General features: G+C 40.1%; 2 protein-coding genes and 1 long non-coding RNA gene across 15 annotated transcripts in view; 1 reads left to right on the forward strand and 2 right to left on the reverse strand.

Annotated features, from left to right (window-relative positions):
- LOC147158397 (clathrin coat assembly protein AP180-like) overlaps window positions 1-9,538 on the forward strand; it is a 26,658-nt gene extending 17,120 nt beyond the window's left edge. For 2 of the 10 annotated variants that reach the window (XM_086060887.1, XM_086060886.1), the window contains exons 17-23: window positions 1,426-1,518; window positions 2,565-2,630; window positions 4,701-4,787; window positions 4,886-4,947; window positions 7,870-7,941; window positions 8,038-8,147; window positions 8,261-9,538. In XM_086060887.1, the coding sequence (XP_085917013.1) occupies window positions 1,426-1,518; window positions 2,565-2,630; window positions 4,701-4,787; window positions 4,886-4,947; window positions 7,870-7,941; window positions 8,038-8,124 (467 nt within the window). In that variant the 3' untranslated portion in view covers window positions 8,125-8,147; window positions 8,261-9,538. Of the gene's footprint in view, window positions 1-43; window positions 254-1,116; window positions 1,183-1,425; window positions 1,519-2,564; window positions 2,631-4,700; window positions 4,788-4,885; window positions 4,948-6,782; window positions 6,837-7,869; window positions 7,942-8,037; window positions 8,148-8,260 lie in introns of all 10 variants that reach the window. The other 8 variants (XM_086060895.1, XM_086060889.1, XM_086060888.1 and 5 more) reach the window with 8 other exon arrangements.
- On the reverse strand, window positions 776-5,034 carry LOC147158398 (uncharacterized). Its single transcript, XR_015090777.1, has 3 exons — window positions 4,851-5,034; window positions 4,159-4,349; window positions 776-1,239 (listed from the first exon to the last, which is right to left on the reverse strand). It is a non-coding gene; the product is annotated as an uncharacterized LOC147158398 (long non-coding RNA).
- LOC147158399 (inactive serine protease 35-like) overlaps window positions 9,224-21,286 on the reverse strand; it is a 63,502-nt gene continuing 51,439 nt past the window's right edge. The window contains exons 2-4 of one of the 4 annotated variants that reach the window (XM_086060899.1): window positions 14,818-14,886; window positions 13,249-13,398; window positions 9,224-12,282 (exon numbers count right to left, since the gene is read on the reverse strand). In XM_086060899.1, coding sequence (XP_085917025.1) covers window positions 11,036-12,280 — 1,245 coding nt within the window. In that variant the 5' untranslated portion in view covers window positions 12,281-12,282; window positions 13,249-13,398; window positions 14,818-14,886 and the 3' untranslated portion in view covers window positions 9,224-11,035. Of the gene's footprint in view, window positions 12,283-13,248; window positions 15,571-21,286 lie in introns of those variants that run through there. The other 3 variants (XM_086060897.1, XM_086060896.1, XM_086060898.1) reach the window with 3 other exon arrangements.

Genomic DNA, 21,286 nt, shown 5'->3' on the forward strand with positions numbered 1-21,286 from the left:
TCACTTCCTCCACATGCCCCCCACCCCCATCGCTTCCCACAAGACCCCTTCGCTCCCTCGGACGTGAGCACCGCCACCAACGCATCTTCAGGTCTAGACCTTTTTGGTGTGGAAAATTCATGTTTTAGCTCTGAGGTGGCCCCACCTTCCCCATCATCACTCTTCACCTCCGTATCCAGCACCATCGTCACCACGGCGACCGTTTCGCCGCCCGTAGCTCCCGACGCTCAACCTACGATCGATCTTTTCAGCGGTAAAACGTCGGACGTGTGTGCGCTACTCTGCTCTTGAAATGCATTTTTCTGCCTGAATCCAGTGGCGGGCAGTCGGGGCAAACACTCGCCTACATTTAAAAGATACATTACTTGTTCCATGAAATTGTATTAATATATTCCGAGCAGTGAAGCGCAGGTGATAGGGATAAAGTAATTTGACATCCACCTAAAAAGGTTTGTAAATGCCACAAAATGGCAGCAAAACACTTTTTTAATTTTTTTATTATTACTATTAGACAAGGCTGTATGGCCTGACTAATTGAAGGACTTCCAATCAATTCAAAATTGTGCCACAAGATGGCACCAAAGCAAGATTTTCATCTTAGACATGGCTTTGGCCTGAGCACTGGCAAATAGACACATTTTCCGATGCAATGCTATTTTTGTAGCTTTCCTCACAGCTGTAACTGCTGTCCAATCTGATTTCAACGTTTGTGTGTTGCTTTGTGTGGCATTATTTTAGTAAGGAGTGCTGGTTGATATAATTTATAGTCTGATGACATCAGCATTTTTCTGTTGTCTGATTGGTTGGTCAGGGCAAAATTTGCTTCAGCAGGGTTTGACTAGCTACAAATGTCGATTTGCAAACATTAAAACGTTGAATAATCTCTAATGTTTTTACATAAATATTCTTTCTGAACTGCACCAACTAATACTGTTAACTTGCATCGTTGAAAATGACAGATGGTTTTTACACTTACGATGTGATAATGTGTTGTTAAGAGGTGGTTGGTTACCAAACGCACCGCCCGCCACTGCCTCAACCACTTCACATGAATGCAAGGATTCTCGTCCTCTACTTGCCTGCTGCCATGTTTCAGCATTTTGCCCGTGTTTGTAGCCTTCTTTGCATCGACGCCAGACAGCCAAGCAGACGCCACACCCACAGTTGACTTGTTTACAGCAGGTACCCCTCCTTTGCGCACATGCTGTCCCCTCTGGTGTGCTCTCACTTCCTGCTTCACTGAAAAGATAGAATGAAAGTTGTTGTTTTTTGGGGATACTAAATAGTACCGCATTCCTCTTTAGCATGCTATGCATGCTATGCATTTATAAATACTATGTTTCCTCGAATAGTAACCACTTGTGTGCATCAGGGAATATTGTATCATGTTAAATGTCATTCCATGAATCCCTCCCTCCCCCCCAGCGGATTTGTTCGACTCCTCGGCCATCCCACCCATCCGTTCATCCGCACCCCCACCCAAAACTGACAGCAGCAACATCATGAGCCTGTTTTGTGGTGGGTAGCTTCACACGACGGAGGTGTCAAATTTAAGAGTGATGCTGAGCATGACAGTGTTCCCCCACTACAGAGGTGGCAAATCCAGCTCCAGAAAGTAAAAACCCTGCCACAGTTTGGCTTTAGCCCCAGGTGCTAGCTAGCTAGCTAGCTCCCTAGCTAGCTCCCATGGTGCTTGTTTACCTGGTAGTTAGCTAGCTAGGGAGATAGCTAGCCAGCAAGCTCCCTAGCTAGCCCCCATGGTGCTCGTTTACCTGCTAGGGAGCTAGCTAGTTAGCTAGCATCAATGGCTAAAGCCTAAATGTGGCAGGGTTTTTACTTTCTGAACCTGGATTTGCCTCCTCTATATTCACTATATCACAGAATTTTTGGGGAACATATTTACATGTCTCCATTATACTGTGGAAATCTGCCAGCAATAGTTTTGAATGTGATTTTCTATTATTTATGTTGGAGTCCCTGTAAATTGAAAATACACATTTTCCACTGCGCAACAAGGCACTCTAAATCGGTCATGCCAGCAACGAAGCCCCGGTCCACACGCTGGCTGCCATGTCGAATACAAAATGAATTTTAAAACATTACCACACTCTTTCACCTTCCCATTCAACATTTTTTTAAAAGTAAATAACAGGGAATAAGTTCCCAAAATAAATCTGCTAAGAGGTGAATTCATGAGAAGCAAATCACAAATATACAGGGGGAACACTGTACGCGCGTGTGTGTACCAAAGCTATATTTAAAAAAATAAAATAAAAATGTTTTCTCATGTAATTCTTGTTCTAATCAATGGACAGTTTTGTTTGATGCCTGTTTTCAGTTGTTTGTTGCAAAAAGAAATTCTGAAGCTGTCCCATGTGTTGGATGCCAATGTATTTTACAGTATTTACTGCTCATTCTAAGTATAATTTTGTGTCTAACTCTCATTTTTTGGCATTAGCAGTGTGAGGCTCCCAGGCTGACTCTCCCTCCCTCCCCCCTCCCTTCTTCTTCCTTAATGCTGCAATGGACATGTTTTGTGTGGCTCTGTGCGGTTGACCCGCCAGAGTCCTCTGGAGGAGGAGGAGACGCCCCAGCAGCCGCCGCCGCCCCCGGAGCAGAACTTATCTCAGGTAAAATAAATGGTGGGCGAATTGCATCTCATTTCATTGTAGATTGAAAGCCATTTGAGCATGTCTTACACATTTTATATCCATCTTAAGGTCAAAGGTCAAAAGTGGCACAGATAACGAAAAAACAGTTAGAAGAAATGTGCAGTCTTTTTAGTAGTACATGGACCTCAAGGTGGATATCACATTTTATTGAATTAATGCAAAAATTGCTTTCCATAAATACATTTGTAATTGATACACAACTACTAATGATAATAGCGGTAGTAGCAGATTTTTTTAAAAAATGCAGTACAGTATTATCTGTATTTAGTAGGAAATTGAATATTTTGTGGCAATTTATACATATACATTTAGGAAAAAAAAAAATTTACGGTGTGAGTTAGGGTTTCGATTTTCTATACAATTAATTAATTTAACTAGCTAACGTTGATGGGGAAAAATATTTTTTTTAAATTATCAACTTATTAATAACTAATTATTAGTGTTAATCATTTTTTAATTTTATTGATCTGCTTTGTGGTGAACAGGAAGTTTATGCATTACTTATCATTCAGACTGATCTGTCTTAAGAAAAATGTAGGACCGGGTGGGTGGGAGAAAGGGTTTTTTCTTGTTTATTTTTTATTTATTTTTCCAGTTTTTCCAGTCTTAGCTTAAAAAAAAAAACTTTTTTTAAAGTTTCAACACATGTGACAAAAAAAAACATTTTTATTTTGATATAACAAAAAAATTTAATAGAGCTAAGATTTCTAAAATTGAATTGTTAAAACTTAAGTTCTTTCTTCTTTAAAAAAATGCAACCAAATATGAATATTACATGAAAAAAAAGGCAATTCCACTCGATAAAATACAAATATACATAAATAAGTAAAAATAGTATAACATTCTTTTCTACTTCAGGTGCATCTCAATCAATTAGAATAGGCATAGGCGAGTACCGATACCAGTTCAGAAGCCCTGATCAGGAACTAGAAATTAGAATAATAGAAAATTACTAATCATTTCATGCAATTTAGTGTTTTTTTAAATTGTATCTATCAAAAGCACTAGTGGTATCGGTGCTTGGTATCGGTGAGCACTCATACTTGTATCAAACATCCCTAAATTGCAATATCGTCAAAGCTATGTATTTATTAAAATGATTCACTACAGGTTTACTAGACATTAAACAAGTCATGATTAAAAAATAATCCTCAAATACACCATCTCAGTTGTATATTATATCGAAAAGTTAAAGAAAAAAATCTACTAATTAAGGCGCATATTGTTCAAAATTCTCCTATGAATTCCTGGTCGGTCATGTCAGCATCATCAGCAAATTTGCTGACCGCCAGTGTGCTTAAGTCTTAAGGGAATTCCTTGCCTTGTGTGCACCTGGTCGCCATGGTGACCAGAACCCAAACAGCTCTCTGCAAAATGTGACAACTAAAAGTGTGCAGCTTTAAGGCTTTTTTTTCCCCCTCCCTCTCAGTCACCTGCAGTGAGTGTTCTCTTATTCTGGACTTTGGCATCGTTGTGTTTTTCTTACTTTTGGCTCTCCCTCGCTGGCTCTCATTTTGTTCTCTTCCCCGCTTCCTCTCTCTCCCGCGCGTGGCTCTCGGGCTGCCTCATTGCTTGCTTCCTGCCATTTGACTCGGTGAGTTTCCCTCCTCGCTTGTTTTGACGCGCGGCCGTGCGAATGCTGCATTGCAGTGCGGGAGAGCTGCGATGGCCTCTCTGCTGCCACACACACATTACACAAACGTGTACACAACCACCCACACACACACACACACACAATTACACAATAGTACAGATGCAAACACGCGAATACACACTCCCATGTTGAAAACATTTCAATAATCCAATTTTAACTTCTGGAGATGGTAAATGCATGTCTTGATAGCTGTCCTATTTAAACAGGCATCACTTACATTTCCCTCTTAAGCTCTCCTCCCTGTTGTCATGGCAACAGCAATGGGTTGCCATAGCGACGCCAGAACTGTACTGTAGTAAAGTAAGCCTGTCTGCTAATGTCTCCTTCTTCCGTCTCTCCCCAAAACTTCCCCCTGTGATCCTTCCCCCCCGTAGCATTTGATGGCTTAGGGGACGTAATGAAGCCCACCCTGACCCCCCAGGCGGGCGATGTTGACACCTCCATGGCTAACATGGCGAGTAGTAAGTAGTCCTTTTCTAAATTGTGGTGCGTTAAAGAAAAAGACAAGTCATTTTTAGCAGTACCTTATTGCCTCTCTCTTCCTTTTTTGCCGAGTCAGATCTGACGATGGGATCTCCAGCGGCCCCTCAGGTAGCTCCCCCCAGCTGGGGTGCCCCCATGGTAAATGTTGTCTGTGTCTTACGTGTGAGCATGGAGTGGAGCCGCATGGCGGGACCGAGCTGCATTGCCTTCATCTGGCTCGCCACGTGCCGCTAAGGAGAAGCAGCCAGAAAACACCACATGACTTCAAAATCATTACTAGGATGATTTATTGGCTTGAGAGTGATGAAATTGCAAATGCTGTTTGTAGTTCTTCTTTGCAGCTGAATTGGGGTGGGCAAACTTTGGTGCCCATGGACACTCATGAGAAAAAGTACTTACCTACTTTCAAAATGTTTCATGAAAAATTTGTAAAATTGTGAATTTTTATTTTTTAATTAGCTTAATTCACTAGAATAACGATGAATCCACCAATTATAATAACATATGTATGCATTTAAATGTATTGTATTGTGCATGTAAAATGCATTAATAATAATACAATTTTAAAATGAGAATAATAAAATACTTATCATTTATTCTCATTAAAAAAAATATATATTTATTTACCTTAATTAATGGTTTAGAAAAATCAAGTAGAAATAATTTGATGCGATAAATGAAGCCTAAATCAGAACATTTTACTAACCAATTTTAGGAAAAAACAGCTAAATGAATGCAACAAATGTGACAGGACTCTTGATAATGAAAAATCCTTAATGGCCTGAATTACGGAACCATACTTTGCCCACCCCTAAGCAAAACTCTACCCCCACCCTCGCCCATCTTCATTTGCTTATTTAAGTATTATTTGATTTATCACAGATTTAATAGTAGTTTATAAGCTTTCGTTCGCGAGCTTATGGAAAAACTTTTAAGCATTTATTCAATATAATTGATGTCCATATTAAGGTCAATGGACTTGTATGCTCACAAGTAAAGAAAAACCGCATAAATCACAACTAGTGACATTATAAAATTCTTCTGGTTGACATCTTGCATATCTCTCCAGTAGTTTGCGTAGCATACAGATACAGTGACTCTCAAAGTGTAGTACTTCTAGTCACTAGAAGTAACCACTAGAATCTAGTGGTTAGCGGTAAGCTAAATTGATAGATTTACATTTAATCTTTAAGATTTATGGTGAATTATGAAAATGTACTGTATAATAACATATAGTAATGTATACAAATTTTGAGTTTAATACACTGGTAGTAGCCATTGGCTAGTATTTGCCTTACTAGCATGCATGCCAGCTAGCGCGCAGAAGTATCAAACGCGTATGTCATTATTAAGACACAGTCAGTCAGTCTCGTAGTGCGCTGAATTGTTTTACTTAAAGAGCGTTCTAGTAATTAGCTCTTAAGCGATATGGAATAAATGCGTAAATGTCTTCCCATACACGGGTTGTGACTTCACTCGCATGCTAGCAAGCTAATGCTAGTAAGGATCCTATCAGTCAGTCAGTCAGTCTAATAGTGCACTGAATTGTCTTACTTAAAGATCATACTAGCAATTAGATCTTAAGTGATATGGAATTAATTGCTAAACGACTTTCCATATACAGGTTCTGACTTCATTCACATGCTAGCAAGCTAATGCTAGTAAGGGTGCTAACATTGAGTCAGTCTAATAGTGGGCTGAATTGTCTTACTTAAAGAGCATACTAGCAATTAGATCTTTAGCGATATGGAATAAATGCGTAAATGACTTCCCATACACAGGCTCTGACTTCACTCTCATGTTAGCAAGCTAATGCTAGTAAGGATGCTAACACGTGTAAAGCACTGGTATAACGGTTTAGGTTTGTGTTGTGTCACTTTTTGTTGCTGTGCGTCTTTCATTGTTTTTGTCTTACATGTAGTGACCCCAACTCCGCCTCCTCTCCCCCCCCCCCCTCCCCTCTACACCTTTAGCCAGCACCCATGGGTGTTCCTCTATTTATGGGGACTCACCCAGGCTACGGCATGGTAAGAGCATCAGTCTAGTCCAGTAATGTCCCTAAAAATAAGAAAAAAATAATTTGGACATTACTACAAAGTGTTGGACGCTGATTCCCCTCAACCCACTTTTATGTGTCACACAGTCAGGCTGTGTTCAGAATCACTCACTGGTTGCCATTTTGTATCACTGTTTGAATGTGTTATGAACCATATGTTTTTCCACCCTCGCTCTGTGGGAGCCATGCGCCGTTATGTCCCCTTAAGATTGAAAGTCTGGGTATACAGTATGTTAGGCAATAACAAGTGAAAATAGTTATACTTAAAAAAAATTTTTTTTTTAAATTCTTAAATTGTAATTTCGGAGTGGTGAGGATTCCACCCAACATAATTATTCGTATTCTGCCACTTCTAAGATACGCTACAGAACTCCCATGACCCAAATTAATTGCATTACTTCAATAGTTAACTCAAGATTAATTGCAAATTATATATCTGTTCTAAATGTACAGTAAAAAGTACAATAAAAATGTTAAACTAATAAAAATATGGCTGTATCTTTTAGTTATTGATACAGAAATGTTATAATAATTCATAAAATTGAGTTCCAATTAAAAATATGTACTGTACTGTAAAAAATGAGTATGATTTTACTGCTACGAGATGGCATAATTGCATTTGTAAGAGCTATCTAATCTTTAACATGAAGTAACTTGTGAAATTCTCCACATTTTTAAAAGTGTAAAAACTTGACCCCAGTCTCCACAAATATATGCATTATTATTAAATGTATTACTACTAAATGTTGACGTGAACGTGTCTGCTGCGTTGTGACTGGAACGCCCCCAGCACTGGCTTTCCAAGTAAGGGGCGGTCGTTAATTGCGCGTTAGAATAATTAGTTGCGTTAAGAACTTTAAATGAACTCAAAATGAACGCACTCATTTTGACACCCCTGCTATATAGCGATTAAAGAATAAGTGACTGATTCTAAACACAGCTTCATTTTAAATGTCACATTTGTGTCTTAAGTGTCTCCTGTTTTGTGTGTCTCGTTGAAAAAGCCTGGGGCACCGGGTGTCGGAGCTCCCATGATGCCTTTGGTTAGGCCGGGCTTCCCTGCCACCGGCGCCCCGGTAACCCAGCTCCTAGATTTGGCCACATAAAGTACAGTCGACAGCATTGCTGATTGTGAGTGGCTCATATGTGCGCGTGTGCGCGCGTGTGTGCAGATGTCTCCTGGAATGACTCAGAGCCCCAGAAAACCTCCCCCACCCAGGAACGCTCTGGATGACCTTAACATTAAGGACTTCATGTAGGCTGACACACAGACCTTCTAAAGGTACTTTGCCGTTTAGTTAGATACTGTGAGAACTGTAAAAAATAAATAAATCATTCATCCATGTTTGCCGGTCCCTGTGGCTGACAAATATTATATTTCCCTGTGGATTACAGGCGATATTGTGTGTGGCGCTCTGGATGTCTGCACTTCCCTACTGCCGCCTTTCAGCCACGCCCCCCCGACCATCAGCTCAACGCCTCCTCAAAACCCCCGCCCCCCTTCAACTCCGCCCCCCATGATGTACTGTTGTAGCACAACTGTGAATGTGAACCCTAGATACAGAACACTCTGTTTTACGTGTGCGTGGGTGTGTGCGTGTGTGTAAATCAGTGTTAAACTTTACTTAATATTCTACGGCGGGGGGGATAAAAGAAAAAGAACCAAAAAAATAAATAAGAATGCATATTTAGATTCATTCTGGACAAAGCTGACTTTTATGGAATGGTGGTTTCTTTAAGCATCTGGCAGACAAGGACCGTGTTGTTCAATGTGGACTGTGTTTCGGTGTGTGTGTATCTTCACTGGCCAACCCCTCCCCCTCCTTTATCGTCCCAACTAATACTGAGCTACCTTCCTCGTCGTCCCGGCTAACACTGAGCTACGTGTGTGTCATGGTTGTACCTCCAATATGTCAGGCTTAGCCACAAACGCTCCCAAAAACATGCAAATATGACGTTATCTACCGTTTTATTTTTACTTTTGTCAATTTTAGAGTTATATTTGTGCTCAAATTGACTTATGCATTTTTGACTATTTTAATGATAGATTACACTTATTTTCCTTATTTTGAAGGCAAAATATTTTAGTTACATATCTTGGGGGAAAGCATGTAGATGTAAAAAAATAAAAGAAAATAAGAAATAAAAGGAAAAAATAACATACCTGACAGTTTTTTAGAGGCAGTATTGATTTAAAAAGCATTGCTGGCTGTTTGACGTGGCGCCCTCTGCTGGTGTAGAGTGCCAAGGGATGAAATATTGGGTTGCTAGCATTTGTGCATGCGATTGGACGGCATCCGGTACATTTGCTGAGCTCACTGGGAAGACCCGCTGTAAAGCACTCACGTATACGCTGGATGTTCTGTGTGTTGTTTATTTCCAAAAGTGACTGTATCTTAATCCATTGTGGCAATTACATGTTGAAAGACAAAAAATTAAAATAAAGGCGACAATGTCATTTACATACCAGACAATGCATACATACTTGTTTGCTCAGTATTCTCATGACGGCTGTGTATTTTTGGGTGGTGGTGTAAGGGGATTTAAAATGGATGGAGGTGTTCTGCCTGATTCTCCCTGACACCCCCTTTTCCCTCCCTCACCCCCTCTTCCTTGCATGTGAGTCCTCCTATGAGATGCAATAAAATACAAATCACCCAAACGACCCCTCAATTATCCCTGTTCAGTCTCGTGTGTTGGTTTTTGGAATATTATCCCTAAAAATGTGCTAGAATGATCTTACTCATGTTTTTGTCAAAAGGAGAAAATGTACTTACATTAATAGGCAGAAGCACTGGCAGCAAAGTTAAAATCACTGCTCACTTTCTGGGATGTTTTTGCATAGGATGAAGCCTGGTTTGGTTTTATGAGCACGGCCATCTTGGAAATCGAAGTTGGCCCAGGTGTTGTACTGATGAATCAATAATGGATCGACTGCCTCCATTTGCCAAAATTGGAACTAAACCTCGATTTAGACCAGTATTCATCTGAAAAACAGGCAATTTCTCTTTTCATTGCAGCACTTTTAACTTAAAAATGGCCCAAAAAGAAAAGGGGAGTTAGCCCACTCTAGTTCTCAGTAGCTCATTTGTGTTGTACCTTGTACAGTTTCCCACAGTTTAAACTCACCACATCTGTCTATCTGAACAACTTAGGAGACTGACATTGATTGTAGCTACTCGATTAATCCTCTCATTCTAAGCAACCTTTGTTGGTAGTATGCTAGTTGTGTCGTATGCTAGTAGCAACCTTTGTTCTGCATTTGTCAACTAACTTAAGATGGTCCCCACCTCCAAAACCTGACATACACATTGTCGCAATTTAAATGTTATTTTTAAGTCATGGTGCGACAGAAGTGTTCAAAGTCTCGTTGGTGTCTCTAGCAAATGGTTCAAACCGTTGCCGATTGTCAAAACAAATCGATGAGAACTACACTGCTGTCTACGGGAAGAATGCTAACTAACTAACAACGAAGCAAGTGCTCCAAAAAAAAAAGCAAATAAATGGATGTAATCAAACACCGTTCCACAAATTGGGAGTGGGCAATCGTCCTTTGTTCTGCCGGGGACAAGGTTTGCACCAGACCAGGCTTGAAAGCAAATCACAGGTGAATTAGTTGATCCAGAATCTGGCTTGACACAGGTTTAATTTGTAAGGTATATGGGTCACATGGAAGAAACTAAACCAGAACCTTATGAAGCTGTCAAGTAATTTAAACTAGAGAATGCTAACTACTGGTGTGAAAGCTCGCTTCGTGTTCAAGTCATTGGCAAGAAAGTTTGCCAGAAATGCCCCTCTGTAGTTCATTGGCTGGGGTCTGTACTCTGTACTGAGTGAGCCTCACCTCAGCGATGAAGCCCCAATGACCCCCCTTCCCTAACCTCTACCCACCGATGACCCGAGAACACCCCAATCCAATATGAATTGGTCTGGAAACAGGTCTAATTTGCAGTGTCTACCTAATTGAAGACAAGACAGCAATATCAAAATGGTTGGACTTGGACTATTTTTAACCAGACTTTGGTTGAAACGGACAACGTTTATAACCTCACCAAGTAATGTGGTCCAAACAAAAGCAAACTGTTAGTGTGAAGACATTAGTGCCTTAAGACTTTTTGTACTGTAAGGGTTGGGCAAAAGTTCAACAGTTAAGACCCAATCAAATGTAGTTCAAAGCGTCTTGCAGCGACTGGGGTCTCCGTGGATCCAGTGGCAGATTTGCGCGTATTTGGCAGGCGTGATCCTCACCGCCACGTTGAAGTCCCTCCGCTCGCCGTCTTCAACTTCTACCCATTGACGACCCGAGAAAACACCGATCACTCTACGTTGCCACTTCCCTTTCCCGCCCTCTTGTCTCAGTCGGACGTAGACCCCTGCCCCGGTCGCGCCCGGCCGAGCGTCACAGTGCTGGTACATCAGATCGTTGGACTCCTTTGCCACAGAGCAAAACCGGTAAACCACCTTTTCGCCGCCGCGGACGGCCAGCAGGCTTTTGTCTTCATCGTAGCCTGAGAAGTGAATCCGGGCTGGGTGGAAGGTGCGGGGTGCCACGCCCATCTCCATGAACTTCTTCTGTTTGACGGCTCTTCTGAGTTCCAGGAGGGCGTAGTCGTAGTCTAGCGCCACGGAGGCGGTTGAGTTCCGGGATTGGATCCATCCTTGAGGGATGCGTGTTTGTTTGACTCGTATCCAGCGAAAGACAGGCTGCCTCCTGGGGCGACTGATTCCCACCTTCCACATTTTGTCTCTCGCTGTATCTCCATCAATTCTATTCGTCTCTCCAGCCTCCATGAGATCTTTTCGCACCTTTGCAGCCCTCCGCTGCCTCCTCCTCCCTCGTTTGTTTTTGAGTTGTAGCACTCCTACTTTCAGGCTTTTCACACCCTCCAGATAATAACTGCCGTCGTGGATGCAGTTAGCTGCCGTCAGCACGTGCTTGGGGGACACCAGGACCCCGGAGCAGCCCGTGTTGAGGCGCACGGCGGTGACGAAAGGGTAGTTGGTGATGAAATGCCAATCGGAGATGACAAAGCGACCGTCTGCGCCGTAAACCTGCCGTTTCCTGCGAGTCGGTGACGAAACGTACGGAGCTGGTCCTGTTGCGTTCAAACCCCGCAATCTGACGTCAGTGCATGTGCACGTGCCATTGTCGTACATCGTCTCGTATCCCAGAATCTTCTCTTGCTCGCTCGGGCTTAAGGGCGGTAAGCTACTTTGACACTCTATGCCGCAGAGTTTCTTAAGTTCACCTTCATTCGAATCCCCAATTGGTCCTCGGAACAAAGGTTTCTCTTGAAGTTCGGTTTTTCGGTTTGTCAGCACCGGGAGCTTCTGCCTGGTCCATTTGAGCACCTCGCTGCTAGCATTATTGGCAGCAGCAAGGAGCAGCAGACAAAGGAGCCACAGCAGGCCCATGGCTATTAAAAACAGAAAGAATCAATGATTAGGAGTGGTTTGGTTTATTATTATTATTATTATTAATTTGGGGGGGTTGTTACAAGCCAAAACTGGAGTTGTGTTTGAGCTTCAGATACGTCAATACTTGAACAGCAAGGTTATTTAAAACTAGAACTCAAAAACAATTTCGTTAACAAAAGAAAATAAAAACGAATATGCTTTAAAAAAAACAACAACCGAAAACTAACTGAAACTACATTTTATGTTTACAAAAGTAACTCAAAATAACTAGAATTATAGTGAAAATGTCCTTTGTTTTAGTCTTTGGTAATCAATTAACTACATGAGTCTTTGGGGATGATTTTAATGTGATTTATTCTGATATTAACCGGAATAAGAACGTTCGAAACTGTGTTACGCAGAAGTGCCGTAATCTAACAGCAGCCAAGAGAAAAACACCTTCAGCTCCTAACTCAGGCAAAATGCAATGCTAGGTAAGAAATGCATTACTTTTTTCCATTTTACCATGGTGTTTATTAAATATTGCGCACAAGTAATACACATTAAAAAAAAAACTAATACTGAAACTAACTAAAACTAAACTAAAATTAAGCAACGGAAACTGATAAAAAACAAACAGAACCGTCTAACTAATTAAAACAAACTAAATTTAAAAAACAAAACTCAAAACGAAATAAAAACTAACTAAAATAAAAATTCCAAAACAATATAATAACGCTGGTGAACACTCAAAAGCAACGTCAAGGGACGGATGGACGGATGAGTTGCTTCGAGTTTTAAACAGCAGATGGCGCCAAAAACGCTTTGGAACAACCACTTAGGAGGCAAGTGGTGTCTGTAATCTATCCCATTAAAATCCCCACATACAATACTAGAACAACATATGTATTGTGTAACATTATTAATTTAAGAATTATCAAACAGGATTTAACAAAATTGCATACAGAAGAAAATTCAAAACTTACCTAAAATGTGGCAAAAATACCCTCCAAAATTCCAGCAAAATTCTTCTAAAGACTACAAAGCCGCTCCGTCCAGGAGTTCCATCTTTTCCAGCCCTTATTGCGCGGATCCTCACAGATATCAACTGTACTGTACATCCCACTGCTGTAATACTGGAAGCCGAGGGGGAGGGCGCAGAGGAACATGTTGATGACATGAGGACATCACATAGTGGAGCCACATGCAGAGAAGTGTTGATATTTTGGCGGCAGTGATGCCTGATTGGATGCATTTAGTGCTTGTGCGGATTGCATTTTACAGCCATCCAACCATCCATTTTCTGTATTCATGTACATGGCTCCTATTCCAGATGACTTAAAAAAAAAATCTTGGTCAACATAATGCCAATTGAAGAGAATGTATACAGTGGAAATTGTAACGATAGCAGAGGAACACTGACAATCCAAAACAAAACAAAGAAAAGAGTGCTTAATATTGTACATTATACCAACATACAGCAATAAAAAATTTACACAGAATGCAGCCATATGGATTTACATGAAGAACGTCTGTCTTTCGTAAGCCACAGTATTATTAGTCTTTCTTTGCAGAGGATAAATAATATTATGTATTGTTCATTTATCTGTCTATATGCGTTGATATACCATTTGTGTGCAAATATCTGTAAACTTTAACTGGGGGTTCAAAAAAAATACATGAAAGGGTCTGATGTAAGTTTATCCAGAAACCCCATTTCCTGTTTATAATACACTTGGATTTTAATAACATGTCTGCATGCGATTCATATCTCATTATAACTTGTGTTTTGTTATCTTATTAGGTGGGATTTATCTTCAGGTTATCGCGATGTTATCTCGGGTTTGATTGTTGTCTCTCTGGGAGAGTTTTCACTCGCAGGAAACCAAATTAATGAAGATACTGAATAAATGTTTTGGTTGGACGGCGTCCAGTGGAACAAATGAGAAATGTGTGTTTGTTTTTTGACAAAGAGAAAGGAACAAACGAGAGGGATGTGTACTTTATCCGTCTATTGAAGCATCCATTTATCCATTAACATCCATCGAGGTTGTTATTCAAAGAGTGAGGTTCACCTCCACTAGGGGGTGCCAGAGTACTTGAGGGGATGCACAGAAGTGAGCCTGCTTACTACTAGTGGTAGAAATAATGCACTAGTATTCATCAATCAATTAGTTAATTAACCTTCTACACGCCAACCCATCCATTTATTGGTCATGAAACCCCTATGTAGTATTTTTAAATATCAACGAAATCTCTAGATTTACACTATAGCCAAAAAAACGCCCAGCATATTGGATGAACCTAAAATGCACTCGAACCTCTGTGACCAAAGAACTTGAGATCCCCCCTTGAGCCACTGCTGAAGCCGTCAGCTGCAGCGGGAAAAAAACAAAACATCATTAATTAATTCATTTATATTTGATGTCTCATTCCGCAGTCTAGACAGCAGTGTCGTTAATTTTTTATTTTTTTAAGAGCAAATACAGCAAGATGGGGTCAAAACAGCTGCAGGAGAAAGACAAGAGCATGTGGACTTTGTGTTTGTGACTCACCCTTTATTCCCAGCTGCTCTCCTCACGCTCTGGATGTCCTGGCCGCGCTCCTTCAAGGCTTATCCTCCCCTTTAATGTTTTGTCAGGCCCACCAACGAAACACAAATACATGTACAGTACATTACATTATCTTGACATTTGATAAACAAAAATAAGAGCTTCGGTAACTTAAAATATGCAGGATTTTTTTTGTAGCTGCATTAATGTAGTTCTTAATATGGTGATGCCGTTTTTTTAAATAAAGGTTTTTATTATTAACTCATTCACTGCCATTGACGGCTATAGACGTCAAACATTCATTTGAACTATTTCTATTAGTTTAACATTTTTTTCCACTTTTGTTAAGAGTATGAAAACCTAGATTTTTTTTATTGTACATTTAGAACAGATATAACATTTGTGATTAATTGTGAGTTAACTAGTGAAGTCATGTGATTAATTATGATTACAAATTTTAATCGCCTGACGCCCCAAATTTTAAATTATGTTTTCTTTTTTCTTTTTTATTCATTCACTGCCATTGTTGGCTATAAACGTCAAATTTATTTCAACTATTTCTATTAGCTAAACTTTTTCTCCCCCACTTTTGTTAACAAGAGTATGAAAACCTAGATTTTTTGTTATTGTATATTTAGAACATATTTAAATGAATTTATGGCAGTGAATGAGTTAAAAGGGGAAGTCAACCTTTCTTGACAATAATATGTTATATGTGACCTCACTAGTCTAAACATGACATTCTGTTTAATATTACATTTTTGGAATACGAGTTATTAAGCAAAATCCAGATGTTTTTATCCATTTCAGGAAGCGGCCATTTTGCCACTTTCTGTCGACTAAAGATGCCATCACAGTTGCTCAAGCAATAACCAATCACAGCTCACCTGTTTTCTGAAGCTGAGCTGTGATTGGTTGTTACTTGAGCAACTGTGATGTCATTTTCAATCGACAGCAAGTGGCAAAATGGCCGCCTTCTGTGATTTTCTTTTTCTCTTTTTTTATTTTATTCTATTTTTTTATGTGATACATGTAAATTGGATTGACTGGTATTTGTATTATCCATCTACGTCAAATAAGTGTTAAAAAAAATTGCCACTTTCTGATATTGATAAAAACTGCTGGATTTTGCTGCTTAACTCATATTCCACTAATGCAATATTAACCAGAATAGTGGGTCTACAATCAGAGGTAGCAAATATAGGTCCAGAAAGTAAAAACCCTGCCACAGTTTGGCCTTAGCCATTGATGCTAGCTAGTTATCTCCCTAGCATTTAAACGAGAACCATGGGAGCAAGCTAGCTCGCTATAGCTAGCACCTAGGGCTAAAGCCAAACTGTGGCAGGGTTTTTACTCTCTGGACCTGGATTTGCCACTACTGCTGACAATGAGTCTTTTACATCTGTGGAGATTTTAAGCAAAGATTAACATTCAAGATCTTTGTTTAGTTTTTTTTCCCTTCAGATTTTAAAGATTAAAACATGAAAAATTAATGAAACACAAACACAATTACAGAAGTGAAAGGGAAGTACGTTTACCTACCTGAAAATAACGATGTCCTATTCGGAGGACACATCATTTACAAACTTAAAGTTATCCCTCCAACAGTAATAAGCAGAAGATTTGTTATAAATTTCCCCTCACACCAAAACTCTTGTTTGTATGTCTTTGCCTGCTGCAGGTCTGTTTAATGTGTGCGTGTGTGTGGTCCATTAGTTATGTTTACAGCCTATGCACACAGTCCTGAATTGACTCTGGTCTTCTATCACACAACAAGACAGGCGGACCATCGCTTCACGAGACCAGGCTGCGCATCAGCACGTCTACGGGAGGAACACATTGACGTCTGTCGAAGTGAAAGCAGCTGTGTTGTCGCAGCCGTTTTGCGGAGCTCGGGGGCCTGATCTCTGACCGGCAATTCAAAGCTGTGCGCAGTACACTTTATGGCGATATTTTCCTTGGTCTATATCAAGCCTTAATATTTCTTTTGACTGAAATCCAGCCTGATATGAGTCGGAAGAAGTATGTTTGGGGATTGAGCAGAAAAGTCATCTCAGTCATCAGAGACAGCGGGATACATTTTGGCCCACATGGACAATGCGCTCTTCTTCCCTTTCTTCTACTTCTTCCATCTGTATGAACTCATGACTACAGCCTGGGTTTTCCCCTAATTTTTGAGGGGGGATTAATTTCTCATTTATACTCGCTATTTTGACTTACACAGAGAAAAAGAAGATAACGAGATACGAGCACCGTATGGTGGCAGTGAACTTAGTCAACTCACTCACAAAAAGCAACAATATGGCAAATACTTAACAATTCACCCAAAAAAGATGCTTGGAGTTGCAATATGAATGTAAACAAACATACACTAAACATAAAATAAAGGCAATTATACATTGCGTATTTAAAACAACCAAACAACTGCTCAAAGACGGCCTTGCTAGCTTAATGCTGACATGTAAACAAGCAAAACCATTAAAATGCTAATGTTAGCATCGATGGATGTTTGATTCCAAATGTGGAGCAACACGTAGCCATAAGAGAACAGAAAAGAGGCTTGAAATTGCAATATAACTATAAACAAACATAAATTAGACATAAAACAAAGACAATTACACATTGCGTATTTAAAACAACCAAATAGCTGCCTAAAGACGGCCTTCCTAGCTTAATACTGACATGTAAACCAGCAAAACCATAAAAATGCTAATGTTAGCATCGATGGATGTTTGATTGCAAATGTGGAGCAACACGTAGACATTAGAGAACAGTACACACAGGGCAAATATTCTACTGTATAACCTCTATGAAAAATAACTAATATTACAGCATTTTACTGAGTCACAGTTGTGAAACTACTTTTCTTTATTTGAGTCTGAATGACGTGGATAAAATGGTGGACACACTAGGAGCAGCAAAATGGATTGGATTGAAGCATTAAAGAAACTCCAATTAATTAAAGTTTTTTTTCACTATGCTCCCTCTTATAAGAATTCCACAAAAGTAGAATACAATAAAATCTCTCTCTCATAGCTGATGATGTGGCAGATGACAGTACAACAAAAAATGGCAAAAGAGGGCAGGAAAGGATCAAAATAAATAAATAAAGCAACAGGATTTGTTCGATTAAAACATTGGATCAACCCTTGAACTGGAGACATGTTGGAAAAGAAGAATGTTAGAAAGAAAAAAAACACAGCTGCTGATCTCAATCTGGATTATTACGTTCCCATGGTCGAGTTTCTCAAAATCAACCAGGAGAAAATGTGGAATGAATGCTAGGATGAGCCGCTGCATGACAAGAAAGTTGTCTCCTTGCATGTGAACCAATTCGTTGATCTAATTGCTAATTACCGCACAATATAAACCCCATTAATAGAGCATGTACGGGCCATAACGTCATCAAACGTATGCCATCTGGTGTCATGCTGCACGTGTGCATCCTTCACCATGGTGAGTTCAAGTACCTCCTTTCTGCAGCTCTAAACAGGAAAAGGCTATGATTATAAACACGCCGCAATTATTTATGACACAAGAGCGAAGAATGCGGCCTGATAAATAATTGTGATAATGCGCGAGGACACGGCGCAACAATGCTCAACTGCACTCGCTTTATTTAGCCCAAGTTGTTACAAGTTGGGAGACAATGTCAATACAGTAATCTTAAAAAACAACTTCTACACGCACACACGACAAATGGCGGAGACCATTCGTTTGTTTTCTGTCTTTGCATTGTTTGTGGACATTAATCATCGCGGGGCGTCAAAACAAAGACGCAGGTGTCTAACACAAGACTAAAATACACACACACACACACACACACACGAAACAAAACGTAGATAGTGGATAAATAGCTGTAAGTTTTTGTTAGTCTGTTTAAAATGTTAGGAAAACTACATGTTTCGATAGCATAAAATGAGAGCTGAATGATTCTGAAAAATAATATTGTGTTTTCTTTAAAACCATAATAATGCGTTTTAATAAGCGATCTTTTTTTTTTTAAGCATTTACAACAACTTGACAAAAGTCTACGAAACAAGTGTCACACAAGGCTCAATATAAGCGGTTTTGCATCATAGTTTGCTAGTCAAAACTAGCAATTTGCACCTCCTGACAACAAAGTTAATAGCAAAACTAAGAATGAGAGATTTTTAATTTGATCAGAAACACAGAGATGGTCTCAAAAAGCTTCACTGGGCTGGTCAACGCTATTGCTAGGTGCTACTTAGGCCACACCAGCTAGTTAGCATCGAGCTTCGGCCGGCTACTAGTGTGACTAAACACATTGCGGATTCGCTCCTGAGTCAGTAATCAATGTTGTCGCTCGCAATTCACCTTCATGGCTGCGAATAAACTACGCTTCTGACAAGTATCCTTCTCACGAAGGAATGGCAAGGAAGAGAAGACGCAGTAGCAATGCTAAATGCTAAACTATAATGTTGCTGGACAAGAAAATACAGTTTGCTGCTATTCAATATAAATCTAGTGAAATTGATAGTAAATTTAAAAGATTAAAATGGTAATTTTGTAAAAAAAAAAGGAACCCAATTATTCACTCGTTATGTTGACATTTTATTATTGATTAATAAAACCCTTTCAACTACCTGGGATTAACCTGAAAAACATTGCTCCTCAAAATAGCAAAGTTGCTCATCAAATTAAATCATTCACAAAACTTCTCGAAGAAAAATAATAACCTATGTATAATTATGTGTGATTCATTTCAGAGCCTTTTACTTTATTAAAGCAGTATTTTACATTTTACCAGATTATTTGTGTACACGCACAGTGTAAGTGTTTTTGGCCCACCTCAGCTGTTTACCCGACACAGCAGTGCAAAATCACATGCTCAATTGTGGGGAAATGTGAGGCTCACAGTGATAAGAAAGGGGATGGGGAAACAGCGCCACCTAGAGAGATTCAACCAGATGAGCGCGGGCATCCAGCAGATGGCGCTGCAGCTCCTTCATGCGGTTGGAATGAGGCCTTTTGCCCGGATAGACCACATTATTCTTGGACCAAAGACTGAATGATATCAGGGTATATTTGTGACACTTTTAGGGGATTGTTAAAAGCTTTATTTGGCATGCAGGAAAAATGTGTGCGCAGGAGTAGTCCCCCCGCGCACATGCACGCTTTATTAGGTCAGTCATCGATCCTGGGGCAAAAAGATTTGCTCAGATCTCCTGTTTTGTTCAGGGAACGAGTTCTCGTTTGAAAAAGATACACACTCAAAAGTTTTGAAAATACAGGAAATACAGCCACACTGCAGCTTACTTGATGTTTACTTTGCTGTTCCGTTTTTTGGGATGCGGAGGTGTGAAAAGGAGCCCCCTTGGAGCTCCCTGACGTCTTTTTGGAGTTTTTAGTTTGCCAAATGTGACTAAACGGGGCGAGGAAGTGCTGCAGTGTTGCTTACACAGCAATGTCAGCGAATCTCATTAGTGGGCTTGCGGGAGTTTAGCGGGGGCTTAATGAATACGCTCTTCAAGGTGGACCGTGCGAGCTTCAGGGTGGGACCGTGACTTACGAATGCACCACTCCGAGCTATCGCTTTTACTGTACTTTGTTTTGTGAGACGTACCAAAGTTTCGGTGGTGGCAAGACTGCCAAACTAAACATACAAACCAAAGAGACTACATTCTGCATTTAAAGCTTTGGCTCAATAATGCCTGGCTAGCTTAATGCTAATACATAATGGCAAATGCCATTGATGTGCTAATGTTAAACAATGGACAGTTGAACATCCTCTGCGAACAATGGTGGCAAATCCAGGTCCAGTATTTAGCCCCTGGTGCTAGCTAGCTAGTTCCCCAGCAGGTAAACGAGCACCATGGGAGCTAGCTAGGCAGCTAGCTAGCTAGCACACCAGGGGCTAAAGCCAAACTGTGGCAGTGTATTTACTTTCTGGACCTGGATTTGCCACTTCTGTCTGCGAATAATAACTTACTGTATATAATTTCAGCCTGCTGAGTCACTAAGAGTAGTAGCTTATTCGTTTGTGTTTGTATTATACTGCCCCCTGGTGTTCAAGGTGGGCACAACAGAAGGAGCAGCACAATTAATTCAAGCATTAAACCATGACGCACAATTATTATTTTTTGCATTCTATGTAATTATTTTCTATAAGTACAATATTATGGAGTGCTCTTATCCTTATTTAAAAAAAATATATGATCCAGAACACAGTCTAACATTTATACCTGAAGGTTTGCATGGTCATTTTAATCTTTGTCTTTTGGTGCATTGTTGGATTCACATTAAAAGGTTTAGTGGGATACTCCCTCTCAACTAATGAAAATCCAGACAAAAAAGTAAAAATAGTTGGGAACGCGAAAGAGGGTTGAAGGTACGTTCTGCTAACGGGCTCACTGTAATCTCTTAATGAACTTCCACATAGAACTGCGGAATCTGAATGCATTGATATGGCCGGCGAATGGGTAAAGATGGGCTTGGATGTAGTCATCAT

This window comes from Leptonotus elevatus, chromosome 18 (genome assembly GCF_054856555.1).
Source record: "Leptonotus elevatus isolate MCC_2025b chromosome 18, RoL_Lele_1.0, whole genome shotgun sequence".
In the NCBI taxonomy this organism is placed as follows: Eukaryota; Metazoa; Chordata; class Actinopteri; order Syngnathiformes; family Syngnathidae; genus Leptonotus; species Leptonotus elevatus.